The sequence below is a fragment of the Aedes albopictus genome, chromosome 2, assembly GCF_035046485.1.
Source record: "Aedes albopictus strain Foshan chromosome 2, AalbF5, whole genome shotgun sequence".
Lineage (NCBI taxonomy): Eukaryota > Metazoa > Arthropoda > Insecta > Diptera > Culicidae > Aedes > Aedes albopictus.
The window spans coordinates 283,911,648-283,929,784 of record NC_085137.1 but is presented as its reverse complement, the minus strand read 5'-3'; the positions used below and the strand labels follow the sequence as shown (position 1 = coordinate 283,929,784).

The following is an 18,137-nucleotide window of genomic DNA, read 5'->3' as shown; positions in this document are numbered from 1 at the left end:
CTAAACAACAATTAGTTGAGTAATCATCCACCACGTGCTCCAATCAATCGATTCCGTTACCACACCACACCATGCCAACACACTAGACCCCGTCGAAAGGAAAAGTATACCAATCGAAACGAAAATGAAAATTTGGCGCTTCTGTTTTTCTCTCCGATTCGCCGGCGATGTCTGCTGTCTGGCACTGTATCTTCCGAGCCAAGAAGACTTTGACTCTTTGCACTTTTGGGTTTTTTTTTTCTCGGCAACAAATCAGAAATGGGGTCTTAATTGATCTCCCCTAGACGTCAATTCCGGTTACGATATGGAGATGATTATCAAATCGAATTATCTTTTTTTTCGCTGCAATGAAACGTATATGTGCATTTCACATATTCAAGCTTATAATGTCTTGTAGTTTAACTGCGGTGGAAAGGTATTCTTGATACAGTTATTTGTTGATACTTGATTGCTGACGACTTGGCTGACGATAGAACGATAATCGTGTATGATACTGGAGACATTAGTATGTATCATACAGACTGTGTGAGTAGAGTGGTATGGTTTATTGGCATCACGACAGCCAAAAAAGTCGATGTGTAATTAATAAAATATAATTGATTATTCTGTTTTTTTTTTCTTTTTCAAATTGTTTTTAAAACATTTACATACATTAACATTCAGCTCAAATTACCTTAGCAATAAATAATCAATCACTCTTCGCTACTTAAACTTTATGAACATAGTAAAGAATGTGTGGCATCACCTTCCTACCTGGGTGTTGCAATTAGCTGCAAACGTAATACTCAATCGTAACACATCGTGGTATGCAAATGATGTTTATGCTTGAAAAGCCTAGACTAGGTAACACAAGCGTCTACTGGGACTAATAAACATAACACAACGGTCCAATAAAGCAACGACACTTCCGCGTATTACCCCCGAGGCCAGCATATCGTTGGTCAAGAAGTGCAGTGCTAAACCGTCCATGCGGCATAGTAGCATACTCTCACTTTCACTGAAACGCTTCGGCACCGATACAATCTGGAAATGTGGAACTACTGGCACCATTGTACAAGCTCCAAACAAGAAAATGTTTATAGCACCTATTAGAAAACAAAGCAAAATAAAAACTGCCGATACACATGCCAGGCGTAACTATTTGCCAAGCGATGAGGAATGGAAACAATTAGAAATCACTTATTTTCACATGCTCGAATGGACAGACTAGCCCAAAACAAGCCATTAAATAAACCATTGTAATTGGTACGGCTGCTTTTCGTGCACTATGATACCGTATATAAACCATAAACCAAGGAAAATAATTGAATGAAGCTATTCCTGCTATGATAGTGACCATGATAATATTTTGATTAATATTTGTCCACTTGGATTTCACTATTGTATCAAGAATATTCCAAAGAACGTACGCACTAAAACCGCTCAGCACTTAAATGTGCGAAGCCTTCTCATAGTGCAGAATATTTAGTGCACATAAAAAATTGTGTTCTTACGTGCACAAAATCGTAAAATTTGAAATAATTCTTGAATGGTAACACTTGTTTACAGCATTTTTGAACTCGGTAAGCTGATGATCATTTTTAGTGTTGAATCATGCCCAGTTCGATTTTTTTCTGAAAGTTGGTGTACTTTTTACTAATTGTCTATCAATGGTCTAAATTTGGGAAAGAAAAGGGTATTCTACATAAAATTAGAAATATTCTATAAAAATGCATAATTATCCGATAGCAAATTTTGTACTGTTATAGGGTGACGATGGGTATTATCGGCAGGTTTGTTCTCTTCTTCTTGGGGGGTTTTTGTGGGCCGAATTGCCTGAAATTTGTTAAAATTAGACCAATTTACTAAAAAAATCATATATTAAATTAAATTTCTGTAACTTGTTTTCTTATAAACAATTTCAAGTTAAGTCAAAGGTTTTCATAGCATATTATATAAGGTATCCCGGGGTAAGTGGAACCGTAAAAAGTGCTCGTTTGGTTTTGCAATGTCAAAAATTCTAAACATAAATAATTTTATAATTCCAATGGTTCTAAAAGACATTGTTGATAGGGGAGCGGACCTGGTGTGATGGTTAAAGTGCATGCCTTTCACGCCGAGGACCTAGGATCGAATCCCACTCCCGACAAACTCACAAAATGTGAGTTCTTCCTTCGGAACAAGGGCAAAAAATCTCGTTAATACAGATATAAAAAAAATTTAAAAAAACATTGTTGGTATATTTCATCATATTAACGGGCATTAAAACTGTTTAGATTTTTTTCCACATTCTATATATTATGCATATAATGAAAAGTGTAGAAGATCTCCATTTACTCCGTTTTACGGGGTAAAAGGGACCTATGCGGATTTTTTGTACAAATGGTTTTATATAGTTGCGGCATATAAGGTAGCATGAATTATAAATATCTCATACGAATAACTATTTATGTTTAGAGATTTATTTTGGAAATTAAATTAAAATTATTTAACTCTAGCAGCTTGTGCAAAACAAATTGTTTTTTTTTTTAATACAAAAACGCCATAAACCGAACATTTCAAAACTTGTTTTTTCATATGATACACAGTTGATGAATCTCACCAAAAGATTTTTCAATATTTACAGATGTTATGTTTTCTCTTACATAAGTTTACGAGCATTGAATAAAGACAAGACACTGAAGACGACCTTACAGTTGAGGTCGAAATACGTATCTGTCAAAGGATGCAAATTCTTAGTGGAATTCAAAGGAACCGTACTTAACCCGATTTTCTTTTATTTACAGATATTCCCCTAACAAGCCCAGGTTAATCATCATCATTTTTTTAAATTGTGAACTTTGAATAACTCGTTTTACCAATTTTTTCTTACTTTATGGCCGGCTCCTTAACATTCAGAAAAACTCATTATGCAACGAAAAACGAAAAAATAATAGAATTATCTTAGACAAAAGCTGGTTTCGAAAAAAATAGTTTTACCCTAGATTTTGCCATTCCAAACAATATCTTCATCATCAAAATAGAAGTGATTAAGTATAATTCAACGATTGATCACTTAACCCTTTCAAGACGGTTGGGTCATTTGCACCTCGCTGACGCGTTCTACAGCGGCGAGGTTGGTGAAAAAAGTCGTCCCGAAGGGGTTAAGGCACTGCTTAAACTTCACTTTTGTGTAAATTTTTACTTAGGCTGCAGAAAGCGAGATCAAACAATGAAATTGTATTTGTTTACTCTCAATAGGTCTCACTTGCCCCATATGCTGAAATGCACTGGGGCTAGTAAGTGCAGTTAACCAAAGGTAATAAATGAAAGTAAATAACAGCTTTTTCGCTTAAAATAATTTGCAAGCACTCCAAGTGTTAACCTGAAACCGAAAAAAATGATTTTATTTGTTATTCTATTTTTGAACATCGAATGTAGTAGAGTACACTAGAGAGTACGTTAATCTCACTTAGTGAATTGAAAATTATATATGAACAACAATAACATATATGGTCTCTTTATGGTGGGAACAATAACTATTTTTGTATTCAAAGTAGCCGTTGGTGTGATCCCTATGTTTCCAAGAAGAATGTTAGCCTAAAAAATAAATAATTTAAAAAAAGTATGGCTGAGACCTACCACTTGCCCCGGGGTACCTTAAGTCATAAACGCTCAAAATTTTATTGCATTTGGTTAATTGAATTTGGAGATATAACAGTTCAAAGTTGGCTAACGGATAATTATGGCTGTTTCTAGAATCTTTCTATCTTCATGTAGAACATCCCGATTTTTTCCAAATTTGATCCATCGAACTAGTTGACAATTGACCAACTTACAGTAAATATTTGAGATTTTTTGATGCATTTTTCGAACAGTTACAGCTAGTTGATTATTTTTTGAAAAGTGAAAATTTGGCATGTCCCGATCTGTTGTCTATCCCCTGTATATTCAGCTTTCTATGTATGCAAAAACATTGAAAATTGGTTGGCCGCGACGCAATATATTTATATTTTAGTAAATTCCATATTTTTAAAAATTGTAGAGTTCGATTTTTAGGAAAAAATCAAAAACTATTCTACTTATTTTTTTTTTAATTACGATCTTGATATCAGCACATAATTATGCATCAACAATTTTGGTCGTTGATAGAAGTTTACGACTTCCGTTTTATTTTGTATACTAGTGTAATCTGGCTTGGTTTACTATGCACCAAACATCTTACACATTATAGTGCTGAACGGTTTTAGCATGTACACCGTAAAGTTGAAACCATTCGGAAGTGTGGCTTGATAACGGTGTAGCATTTATGTACTTACTAGTTTTTGGCACATTCTCGCCCGTGGTCCCCTGGCGTCCCCTCGTAAGCGGTTGGCTCCCCAAAACAAATAAACGAAGTTATGTGCTAAAAGTATTTTTTTATTTCTTTGAAAAGTGTTTTTACCAGTGAAGAGAATTGTCAGACAAAAGAAGCACAAAACAAGCAACAAAGAAGGTGCGACGATTAGTCTTTATCCCTACTGGTGACAGATAATGACATGATCTCGAAATTTTTTGTTGCAGACAAAACGGAAGCTGAATTTGTTGCGTACTTTTCAACTCGTGAATAATCAATTATTACTAACCCAAAGTCGAAACTGTTTGATGATAGAGCTTCACCAGAGTTGCAGTGTTTACCGACTCGAAGTTACCATTCGAAAATCGTAATGCAAGGCTTAAAAATCTCTAAGCTCGTGGTGTGCGATGTTAATCCCATTATTTTCAAGTTGGGACAAACTTATGTCGCATGGGTTGTTTTGTCGCAACAAATACAGGTTGCGACATTGTCATTATTGTTGCGCGATGGTTGAATTTTGATTCACTGGTTTTTACTCTTCTACTTCCCATGGTTTTCAACGAACTCGAGACAAACGGAATTATATGAATATGGTGCAATAGTTTTTGGAATATGATTGTAATCTCATTAGGTAAACCCAACTGGCAACTACTTGTCAATAGTGGGACTATTGATAAACAATCAAATTACTATTGATTTTCCATGCTAACTTTTTTTCGTTGACTTCGAAAAATTTGGCCAATTTGCGATAACTTTTGTTCAAGCACTTTTTTACGGAAACGCTTTCTTGGCATAGAAATAGTCGTTCAAAGTCGAGGGAAAAAAAAGATTAAAGAGTGCTTCACTAGTTGACCGATTTACATTTTTTTATGTTCGTATTTCAAATCTCGAGGTACTGAATGGTTCACTTGTCATTAATTAATGCATAGACATATTTGCATTCAACTCTTTGTAGACATCAAACTTTTGGAAAAATTGTTGACAATTTCTAAAAAAAAGCTTAGTTTAATTAAAATACTGAAATACTGATTTTCTTACAAAATTCATTCATTTCAGAATCTGACATGTATTTTCTAAATATCATGCTAGCTTTATTGAAATTATATGCAAAAATGCATGAATACCGTCGTGCGGGGCTTCATTTTAAACATTTTCGCGGTTTTTCAACTTTATGACATTATAACTCCCAGAGTAGCGAGGGTTACCTTGAGGGAGATAAAAAAATCTATTTTTATTACATAGTCTGAAAGTACCGTCGATGGGGGTGACAATGGGTCTGGGGGGTGAGATTGGGTCAAAACGGAGAAAAATTAAAACTGAAATAGCTCATCTAGGGTGGGGCGGGGCAAGATGAGTCGCATAAGGATGGATCACCATAACTTTGTAAATACAAATCGTATTGGTTTGTATTCGTCCGCTACTCTTTAATACACTAGTTAGCTATGCTAAAAGTCGATAAAAAGTTCATTAAATACAAAATATGATGTTAAACGAACCGTTTTAAAAAGTGATCGATTTTGCACCGTGAAAAAAGTGCGGGGCAAGATGGGTCACTTTTTAAGTAATTCACATTTTCTCAACGAAAAACGTCAACATATAAGATTTGTTCCGCATTCATATATGCTCCATATCCATACTGAGTAAACAAGAGCTACTAGTAAACATTTTATAAATTTATTTGGAATATATAAAACTTTACGATTTGAGTGGTCCTAAGGCGACTTGAAAATCTATGTTTTCCCTAAAAAATTATCATAATTTTATGTTATTATTTTGAGCGTTCATTCCGCTTGATTGAAGTCATTTATGAGATAGTCTTGTAATAAAAAATAAATAACTTTTGAATGCTCCAAAAATACGTTCAAAATTGAAGGTGACCCATCTTGCCCCGCGGCCGTTTATATGGAGATTATATGGAATGTATCGCATAAGAAAAATGGCTAAAAACCATTTTATTTTTTATTTCCAATGAGAGTGAATAATTTTTCAATCAATGCCCCAAACTTTTGTATATTCATGCTGGTCATCTAACAAAATTATTAATCTAAACAAAACATGAGTAATGCGCCCAAAAATGGCACTGACCCATCTTGCCCCGTGACCCATCTTGCCCCGCCCCACCCTACTATCGCTTATTTATATTGAAAACTTTATATTATTTCAAAGAGGAGATGCTTTTACACGTCATGATGCAGAATAAGATGTTTGGCAATAATCATTTTTTGTTAAATTTGTGGCTAAACTTATACGATGAAACTACTAGTAAATCATTCTGAAAAAAATTCTCCTTCGTAATGTTTCATACAAATACCTAACCATAAATTTTCTTATAAGTGGTTAACTGTAGGTATGACCTGGTTGATGCAACGAAAAAAGCGGGCTGTCATTGTTTTTTTTTATTCAAAAAAAATCAATATTTTCGACCTTATGTCTAAATATTAAGAATGGGGGTGAGATTGGGTCAAGCAAGTTATCGAGTGCACATAACATTAACTAAAAATTCAACTTGTTATCCAGTCCCCATTTGACGTTAGAGTGGTGCGATGTTTACCGTATCTTCATAAAAGCACGCTTTGATTTCGAAAATATGTAAAAGAAGTGTCAAGCGAGTGTGATCATACGTTTAGTGCCTAAAATCATTTATAACAATAAACCCATGCGTTTGACAGTTCTTCTAATCATCAGCTAATCTTTAGTCTACTGCAAAATCGTAAGCTCACAAAACAGACTTAATAGCGTTCTTCTTCTCCACTCATTTTTGAAATGTTAGGGAAATATCGTGAAACTACCAGACGGTAGTGAAATCCAGGAAATGCCGGGGCTATAAAATCGGTAACATAGCACAATGCCGGAAAGCGAACGAACGTCGAATTGCGGCATACGAGATTGCTTATTGAGTATTTAACTTGAACTTTATGAATTCAGAGTGAAATATACTCCCCTATTTGCATAACAGCCCCATGTTTGCTGGGTTTCCCATTCACATGGGACTATTGTGCGAACGGGGGTCACGGTGTGCCAAAAACCGTTATTAACAAATAAAAATGTCCACCTAAATGGCACCCGGCATTCGAAAGATATACTATTCTAGTATCTGCTCTGAAAATTTGAAAATGTTTCATCGAGGGAAACTAAAGTTTTTGTTATTTGAAGATTTTGAGCCATTTCTATTGGATTTTCTTATATGAGTAAATATGCACGCACGGTATGCCTGATACCGCTATTATCAAATAAAAATGTACTCCAAAATAACACCCGGCATTCGAAAGATATACTATTCTAGTATATCCTCCGCAAATTTTAAAATGTTTCATCGAGGGAAACGAAAGTTTTTACTGTTTGAAGATTTTCCTCTATTTTCATAGAATTAGCTCATATATGGCAATATTGTCATAGGATGCTTCATTGGATCTTCAAATCATAAACAAATATTAATAAGTTTCACAAACACCATTCCAAAGATACAACATTCAAACAATTTCTCTGAAAATTTGACAACATTTCATTGAAACGATCGCAAATTACTGTGGTTTGAAAATAAAAGATATGATGAAGTATATTGAAAATGTAGTAACTTCATAGAATATTCTTTCAATTTCTCGTGTTAATCGTTCCCCGCAATGAATATATATTTTGTAACTCATCTAAAACTTTGATTATATATCACATTTTTCGCGATACTGTTACAAAACTCAGTAGGTGTTTTTAACTTGTTTATAGAAAAAGCGATAGTTTGCATATCTCCAAAGAAAAAGGAAAGGAAAGCCTAAAATTGTTGTTACTGATGATAGTTCAAATGAAATATTTCTAAATTCACGGAAAATACGTTAATAACATGACGTATAAGAGCTGGCTAGGAAAACGTTTAGCAATTAGGTTTGCTTTAAATGCTTCAATATCTTAATTATACCAACGATTTACGAAGCTTCCTCCTAGGAATACCTAGGAATACCAAAACCTTGGGCTGTTAATTCACTTTAAATCTCGTTTCACCATGAAACGTTTTCAAATTCAGCGACAAGATACCAACACATAACGAGCTCAAAAACAAAACAAAAACGGGTGCCAAACTCTTAGAAAGTTTATGAAATCGGCGTGCCACATTTTTATTTGTATTCGAGTAGCAGGTAGAACTATTGAATATTAATTAGATTCTCACACCACGGTAATTGACATTTCTATCAATGAAATGTAGTCAAATTTTCAGAGAAGTTGCTTGAATATTGCACTTTTGGAATTTGTGAAACTCATTACACCGTTCAAGACTAGTTCGCATTATGGGATGAGGAAAAAATAATAGGGGTATCGGACCCTAGAAACCCTAATGCGTATATCAATAGAACACCCCAAGTTCTCAGTTCAAACTTCGGTCTTGAACTGTGAAAACCCGTTCCAATATTTTTTCGAAAATTCTTTCACTATGACATTTCTCGGGTTCCAAAACCCTAGAACTTTTAAAAAAAATTTTTGAGCAGTGTTATTATTTGTTTATGATATGAAGAGCACCGTATGACAATATTCCCATATATGAGATAATTCTATGAAAATAGAGGAAAATCTTCAAGCAGTAAAAACTTTCGTTTCCCTCGATGAAACATTTTCAAATTTTCGGAGGATATACTAGAATAGTATATCTTTCGAATGCCGGGTGTTAGTTTGGAGTACATTTTTATTTGTTAATAGCGGTATCAGATACAACGTGCGTGCATATTTATGCATATAAGAAAATCCAATAGAAATGGCTCAAAATCTTCAAATAACAAAAACTTTAGTTTCCCTCGATGAAACATTTTTTAATTTTCAGAGGAGATACTAGAATAGTATATCTTTCGAATACCGGGTGCCATTTGGATGGACAATTTTATTTATTAATAACGGTTTTTGGCACACCGTGGGGGTAGTATAAGAGTCATTCATAAAATACATAAAAATACTAAAGAAAGAAGAATATCTCTATCGTTGTGCTAGAACTCATACAAAATTTATTAAAAAATCCTTTTAAATGTTATTGCGGGAGAGGATCTAATAATGCATAATGTTGTGTAACATAATATTTGAACGACCCTCTATCTTGAGATGGAGTGATTTGCTTTGGCAATATAGAAGCCAATGATCATGTACATAAGTGGTTATAACGAAGGGTTTGGTTAAAAATTTCTTATGCAGTATACTAAAAATATCTGTTTTTAATCAATCTTTCAATGCGCCCTTCCCTCCTTGTAATCCCCCCTTTTCTCATGGAGGTTGAAACTTTAAATGAGGATGATTATGGTGGCTAAAAATGGCGATACAGCATACAAACGTTATTTTAACAAATTTCAACCATTTTTTCGGTTGTATTAGCCATTTTAGGTGGATTAATCATCTTTTAAAACTACATGTTTTTTTTTTCGTCATGATTACATTGTATTTTAAGTAGGTTTACTAGATATGATCAATAAAATTAACTTATGTTTTTGGATAGGCGATTTCGAATACTTCGACCTATTCTCATCCCCTCTAAGGGGTGAGATTGGGTCAATTTTCAATCATTTGTAGTTTAGTAAACAATTCACATAATGTGATACTTTCTTGCCAAACTATCGTTACCACATAGGAGAGTATACATACCAAATAAAAAGTTATTCCGACTTCAATTGCATTTGTTATTTAACAAACAATCTTTGAGTATCCTTTATTGATCCATTCTCACCCCAATACTTGCTAGACTTGAAAACATTAAAATTATACAGATTTTAGATAAATTTACAGATTTTCTGATGAGAAATACAGATTTATACAGATCTTTGAGTGCAGTGAGATATACAATACCCAATCTTAGGGGCCATTTTTAAACTACGTATACCTAAATGTGACCTTCTCAGACCCAACACCATCTTCCCCCCATCATAGACTCTTGTCCATGCAAACTTTTTGAATGTGTATGGAAAGTAGACTTTGGCCAGAACCTCCATAAAGTCTACGTGGTTTTTGAACGGCTCCTTAGTATTACACAATAATATAATTTAAGATATGATATATTTATACATTTTCTATACTTTTAAAATGGTCTATACTTTTAAATATTCAGTGATTTATTCCATAATTGTTCTTATTTATAGGCTCGTGAGGAACAAGCCAAGTTGGAGATGAAGCATCGAAAAGAGGAAGATGATTTATATAGAAAATTCGCAAGAAAACGTGAAGAGGAAGACAAACGAATGCAAAGCGAAATACAGGTTAGTGATATTCTGTAATCTATGTTTAAAATAAATTTCAATGAACTTTTCACAGGATGAATGGGAACGTGAACTTCAAAGATTGGCGCACAAGTTTGAAAAGGAGATGACGACCTCTAGGCGAACCCGCGAGGATCAGAGCATACTGACACTGAAGCATGAGCAGCAAAAAGAAGATTTAGAAAAGAATATGACGATACGGAAAACAAAGAAGAAAGAAAGTCTCACGAGAAAGCTGCTGGAGCATGAGCGATCTGAAACGGCAGCTCTGGTAGATCGGCAGTCAAGCGAAATGTTGGAACTCATTAGTGCGCGACGCAGCGAGTATATGCAAACTGAGAGTATATTCCTTGACGATGAGTTTACCGAGGGAACAGTCACGTTAGAATACCCCTTGGTAGCGCCAAATCCCGCTCCACCAGCACTCAGCAAGTTCCAAATATACAATGATCCGATTGAATTCCAAGACGTAGATCAGATCGCCATTACCGTAGCCCAAGAAGACCAGAAAACCTTCACGGACCTTGTGCGTCAATTGGTGGGACGGTGTACCTCAGATATCGAGAAAGCGAGAACCATATTCCGATGGATTACAGTAAAAAATCTGAACACAATGACTTTTGATGACGACCTGCGTGGAGACACTCCGATGGGATTACTTCGGGGCATTAAGTTTGGAACAGAGAGCTATCATGTTCTTTTTAAACGATTATGCAGGTAGGTTAGCTATTGCATTTGGCAGCAATCGTTAGCTGATTGCTACTCTTTTTTGACCAGAATAAATTACATCGGCCACCTCTGCTTGAAAAGTAAAACATTAGTGTCTGATAGGGTGGGGCGGGGCAAGATGGGTCACCTAAGGATGGATCACCATAACTTTGTAAATACAAATCGTATTGGTTTGTGTTCGTCCGCTACTCTTTAATACACTAGTTAGCTATGCTAAAAGTCGATAAAAAGTTCATTGAATACAAAATATGATGTTAAACAAGCAGGCGGGGCAAGATGGGTCACCTTTTAAGTAATTCACATTTTCTCAACGAAAAACGTCAAAATATAAGATTTGTTCCGCATTCATATATGCTCCATATCCATACTGAGTAAACAAAAGCTACTACTTATTAAACATTTTATAAATTTATTTGGAATATAAAAAAAACTTTACGATATGAGTGGTCCTAAGGCGACTTGAAAATCGATGTTTTCACTAAAAAAATATCATAATTTTATGTTATAATTTTGAGCGTTCATTCCGCTTGATTAAAGTCATTTATGAGATAGTCTTGTAACAAAAAATAAATAACTTTTGAATGCTCCAAAAATACGTTCAAAATTGAAGGTGACCCATCTTGCCCCGCGGCCGTATATATGGAGATTATATGGAATGTATCGCATAAGAAAAATGGCTAAAAACCATTTTATTTCTTATTTCCAATGAGAGTGAATAATTTTTCAATCAATGCCCCAAGCTTTTGTATATTCACGCTGGTCATCTAACAAAATTATTAACATAATCAAAACATGAGTAATGCGCCCGAAAATGGCACTGACCCATCTTGCCCCGCCCCACCCTATAATAAATTAAAATTAAAAACTTTTAGGTTCATATTTAAAGTTGCTTTTCACTTTCTTTTTTGAAGCATCAGTTTTAGTTTTAGCCGTATTTCTGTTTTGGCTATATGTTGATACTTTCCATAGATTTGTTGATTATTTTTAATAAGACTGGTCAAAAAATCACTGCCCGTACACAACTGTTTTCATTTCTTTGCTCTTGGGCATGGGAAACACTCACTCAATTATTACGTCCGATGTCTTTCAGCTATGCTGGACTCCATTGTGTTGTCATAAAAGGCTACTCAAAAAGTGCTGGTTATCAACCAGGCGTCAAATTCCAGGACTCAAGGTAAGATTTCACATTACGTGTGTAATACTTACGAACAGAGCTAACAATGGTTGTTTCTACTTTTAGCCATCCGAAAAACTCCAGATTTAGAAATTCATGGAATGCGGTATACGTGGCAGGTGCATGGCGTTTTGTCCAATGCAATTGGGGTGCTCGTCATCTGGTAAATGCAAAAGAAGCGCCAAAAAGCGGAAAGGGTAAAAATGATAGTCTACGGTATGAGTATGATGACCATTACTTCCTTACGGATCCTCGAGAGTTCATCTACGAGTTCTTTCCACTGCAAGAGGATTGGCAACTACTCAAGCGTACGATTACGCTAAATGACTTTGAGAATCTTCCTTTTGTGCGATCACTCTTCTTCCGATATGGCCTTCACTTTGCGGATGAAGGATATGGTGCTGTTGTGTATACCGATGACACAGGTAATAATGGCCATATTTGAGTAAAAATATTGATTAACAGTTGGTTACGAAACAATTTGCAGGCGCAGCGACAGTCAGAATAGCTATGCCATCCGACATGCAGGGTTGCTTGATATTCCATTATAATCTTAAGTTCTACGACAGCGAAGAAGATTCTTACGATGGAGTATCACTGAAACGCTTTGTCATGCAGTCCGTAATAAGCAACATAGTAGCATTCCGAGTGCATGCGCCCTGCTCTGGTGCATTTTTATTGGACATCTTTGCGAATGCTGTTACACCTCAAGAGTACCTGACCGGTGAACCGATGAAGTTCAAAAGTGTATGCAAGTTTAAGGTAACTCATTTTGGGATTATTTTCGTTTGATTCAATTTTAGACTCTCTTCACTGTTCCTACAGATTTGCTGCGAGGAGTTACAGACTGTCATGGTTCCACTTCCAGATTGTGCCAGTGGAGAATGGGGACCAACCAAGGCCACTAGGTTGTTCGGACTCGTACCAATTACTCATCAGGTAATAATCGGCAGTTTTCATTTCGTCGGTCTTAGAGACGAATGGAAATAAATCTGTGTTTTTTTTTTTAATTCACAGGAACCGTTGATTTTTGCTGGACGAGGGATTGAGCTTCAGTTTCGAATGTCACGTCCGTTGACGGACTTTATGGCAACACTGCACAAAAACGGCATTGAGGAGAAGAAGCTCTCCAAATATGTCCAGCACAACGTTGTGGGTGACACTATCACCTTCAACATCAGGTAAGCCAAGATGCTTTCGACCTTTTCCCGAATATATACCTACTAGAGCAAAAGACCGGAATATGATTCTCGCAATGGAGGTTCACTACAATGGGTACATTGCATACAACCAATGTGATTTAAGCATTAATTCGCAACACAAAAATAGTTTCTGCATGGGTTATGATTAGAAACAATGCTTCATGTTTATAATGTTCGAAAAAGTTACTATTAGTTTGAAAAATCTGCTATAAAATAGTGTTTGAAGTTTTGAACAGTGTTTTCTTATAATATTGAGTCATCTGATTTTAAGGATTAGTAATGAAATAACACGTTTTAAAAATTATTTTCAATTTTTAATGGTGTCTATATGTGACTGTTGTTAAACCTCGACAATAAAATTTCGATGTTTTAAATTATTATGCCATATAAAAAAAATGATAAACGTATCGTAATCTTTCGGGGCAAGATGGCCACCTTTGGTAAGGCCTACGTCGCCATCCACAATCCAATCTAAAGCAGCCTCAAAACTGTTATTGATGTTTAAAGATACTGCAAAACCACAGAAAATTGCTGTTTCATTTTAGTTGGAGCAGTTAAAATTAACTGCGATGAAGATGATACCTCAGAACAACTTTGAAGTTATTTGCTGTTGAACGGTGATTGTTTTTATTTAATATTTTAGCGCAGGGATGGAAAATCATAGCTAAAACCGCCATAAGAGGGTTTGTTACAAGACGTTGAATTACAGTATAATGCATGAAAAGTAGTAATGTATCTGCAGATAAATCGTTTCGAGAGAAAAAAGTTTGCTAAAAAATATACCAAATCATAGATCATTTTCAAAGAAATTTGTATCAATTGTATTTCAAACATTAGTACAAAGATAATGTTGGCAAATACCACACCATCTGTAGGTAAGGCGTTGCGTTGCGGTCTAAACCTTGGTTTATTGAACGTTGCTTAAGGATTGAAGCACACTAATTATAAATATTTAGCTCTGTGGCCACCTTGCCCCATATGGGAAAAAATCTATGTCGAAAGAAGCATTTTTCAAATGAATTTATTTTGCGTTCGTAGTGCAAAATAAAATGATTTTTTGTATTAAGAAGATAAAAAAGACATGAAACAAAGGGGATGAGTGTTAAATAGCCATATTCTAATGAAAGTATATGCTCCCAAGACGACTAAGCTTAGGGTAGCCATCTTGTCCCACAACCCCCTATTCAGCAATATCATTTTGAGAGTGACTGGATTTGATTCTCGGTATGCTTTTGGAGCTGGATTATTTCTCATCTGCTGTCGCAACCTCACTGGCCTCGAATACGTTTGTTATGGTCATATATGAGTGGTGGTAGTGGTCATATAGTGATTGGTCTAATAAGAACTCAATGGGATGTGCCATTATTGGAACCAATGTTAAATTCCCCCACCAAGAACAGTGCATCTGTAGTTGAAGCAAGTGATTTATTAGAAAAAAAAAACTTAGATATATAATGAGTTTCATATTTTTCCTAGCAAATTTAGATAAAAAAAACTACCGACCAACGTTTACAGACTTTTTATTGGGTGGATTTCCAAAAAGAGTTTCTTATCGTCAACAAAAATTAGTAATTTGGGTAAACAGGTATAATATGCCCCCCCTAAGGAAAAATGGAAATATCTCTGCACTCGTCACCGTATTTTACGCAATCAATGCATTTATTGATTGAGCAAAGTGTTTGCTTTTATCCGATAATAACCTTTTGCACGAAATAACAGCGTTTATTCCGTAATAAAGTGTTTTCTAAAATCAACAAAATCATAAACTCACAAAAACGTCGGGGCTAAACGCCCCAGCTACGGTATAAAATGATCCGCAACAACGGGCTAGTATGCCCCTCTGTAGCGGGGCATTACGCTCCATAACAACGGGGTTATATGCCCCCACCGAGTGAATCCGAGCCGGACAAACGTCAAATATTGGAACTGAGATCAGCTGATGCAGTGCATTGACTGTGAGCCATATTACCCAGCTGACGGTGGGGCATATTGCCCGTTTGAGTGTGACAATGAAAAAACTGCTTAATTGCAAAATTTAATTACAATTTTCTTATTTTAACTGCAGAGGCAAGTTATTTTACTTCATAATTTAGTAGACAACAGCTAATTCCATTGGTTTTGCTTCATTGGCGCGTGCTAGCGCTTAATTCAAACACATCGATAATTACAACAAATTTGTGCGTTTTCAATTTCTTGTCGTATAATTGTTTTAAAGGGTACAACAACCACAAATTTGACATAGTAGACTAGTCTCATGAATATGAAGCCTTCTACATTGATTTTATCCATTCACTATTTCAAATACCCTGGAAATTGAAGGGGGGCGTTTTGCCCCGTGGGGGCGCATTATACCGGTTTACCCTTTATTTTTCCAAGAATGGAGAAAATGTCATTTACGTATGAGTGTAATCAGTTTCGGACACATTCTACCGTGACGTTACAACGTTTTGACGCATTCGTAGTCAGATTTTCCACTATAACTCATGAAAACGAGCGTAAACCTCAAAATATTTTTTTCATATTCGGATTCCTTGTAAAATTTCTGATATATTTGACCTATTGAACATTTAATTTTCATTAGTAAAACGTGTTCAAAATGCGTATTTGTAGCGTGACGTTACAACGCGCTAGAATCCGGCCCTCTCTAACGCGCTACCAAAATCTTAAAAAATCTGCTCGGATTTTTATGATATTCTGATTTTTTTTTTCACCATTGAAATTTATTGGTTTGTTCTTCAATTCAATGGAATAAAACATTTAAATTTCGGATTTGTTTTTGGATAATCGACTTTTACGTTTCGTGACGTTACAACGCCCGTTTAGTTTCAAACAGGGTTCTGCTCGCGTTGTAACGTCACGAAAATGCACATCATGTTAGAATCAGAATAATCAGCCAAATTTACACGAATTTGTGAATACATCATTGCATTATCTTCACTGCTTCAAGGGGAACGTTATTGTATTGAAAATCCGTTTTGTAATAAATGGCTCGGAGGGACAAGTTAATGCTATCAGCAGTATGAAAACTCCTTCATGAAGGTTAATGGTACCCATCTTCGGCCTAGTACCACCCATATTCATCTAATTTTGTCCCAAAGACTAAACCGTTGATATTCATTACTTCGCACCGCCAGATATTTAGATTTTGCATCATAAAACTAATCACGCCGTCGAATTAAACATTTTTTTCAATAATTTATGCAATGTCATTGATTCAATTAAAATCGCTTTAAGATGTGCGAGCTGTTATTGAACCAAAGACATACCTGAGGATCTGCAAACCAGTTAGGGGCATCAATTTCTGTTATTCCAGAGACAAATAGACCTAACTCTGACAAAACAAAAAACATCCTATATATGACAGAGTCATAATTATTTAGAGAGTTAGTGTCTTTGGCAAACTTGTTTGATAAGTCAAAAACTTACAGCTGATTTACTATTGGATGTGAGATTCTGACACACCGGGCGACGCTAATTAAAAGTTTACAATAGTTTACAAACGATTAGAATTTCCCAAAAAGTTTTCAACAAATTTTGACTAGTTGAGAAACTATTTTTTGGCAAAATTTTTGGGCACTTTATTAAAAGTTACAACATGTTGAATATTTTTTGAATAAATATAAAGTGCATGATTTTTCAAAATTTCAAATACCACTAGTCAGTTAGAAATTTGAACCAAACGGCTTTTAAACTGAAAATTCTTGACAAGATAAACAACTTTGAAAGTATAAAGTCTAAGTAATTAGAGTCCTGAGATACATGAGTTTCAATTTCGTAGGTGTTACGTCTGTTTGTCGGTGATTCTTGTTATATCAAAAAAAGATGTAACACTGACGTAATATCCATCCCATATATTTCAAGATCCTAACTATTTAGATAGTTGGTGTCCTCGACAAAATTGTTTGGCTGGTCAAGAACTTTCAATTGATGGGCCGTTTGATTTCAAATCCTTCCACTAGGATGCGCTAGAGGGCATACACATTTTTAGTTTAACCCTCTAATACCCAATCCCGCCTTTAGACGGGGTATAGTTTGAGCATTTTTGTAATTTTTGTTTCGTGAAAAATCAAACTTTTTATATTTTTGGCTGATATTTAGGGCTGTTCTGTATATCTCAAAATGGTCTTTGGTATATTTTGAATCGTATTCACATTTTTTAAAAATCATTGAAAAATTGATGTTTTAGTCACCTTTTAGAAGTCATTGTTTATTTTGTATTAAATCGCTACAATTGACTTATTTTAATTTTTTCACAAATCATTCTATCCTTGTTTAATAGTTTAAGGGAATCGAATACACTCTAAAATTATTTTCCTCAAAATTACACGGAAAATAAAATTTTCTGTGAAAAAAATTTAAAATAATAATATTTCAACAATAATCATAAAATCTCAAAATATTTTCATCTCATAAAATCCGTTCCCCAAATTGGCTTCCAGGAAAAATATAAAAGTGTAGGGATGTTCAAAAATAAAAATTAGAAAAATCAAAAACTGAAATTCACGAAATCGAGAATTAAA

General features: G+C 34.9%; 1 protein-coding gene across 6 annotated transcripts in view; it reads left to right on the top strand.

Moving 5' to 3' along the window:
* LOC109416493 (hillarin) overlaps window positions 1-18,137 on the top strand; it is a 61,264-nt gene that overhangs the window by 40,540 nt on the left and 2,587 nt on the right. For all 6 annotated transcript variants that reach the window (XM_062851968.1, XM_029873056.2, XM_062851969.1 and 3 more), the window contains exons 5-11: window positions 10,396-10,512; window positions 10,568-11,229; window positions 12,332-12,415; window positions 12,482-12,840; window positions 12,903-13,177; window positions 13,241-13,354; window positions 13,433-13,596. In XM_062851968.1, the coding sequence (XP_062707952.1) occupies window positions 10,396-10,512; window positions 10,568-11,229; window positions 12,332-12,415; window positions 12,482-12,840; window positions 12,903-13,177; window positions 13,241-13,354; window positions 13,433-13,596 (1,775 nt within the window). The remainder of the gene's footprint in view (window positions 1-10,395; window positions 10,513-10,567; window positions 11,230-12,331; window positions 12,416-12,481; window positions 12,841-12,902; window positions 13,178-13,240; window positions 13,355-13,432; window positions 13,597-18,137) is intronic.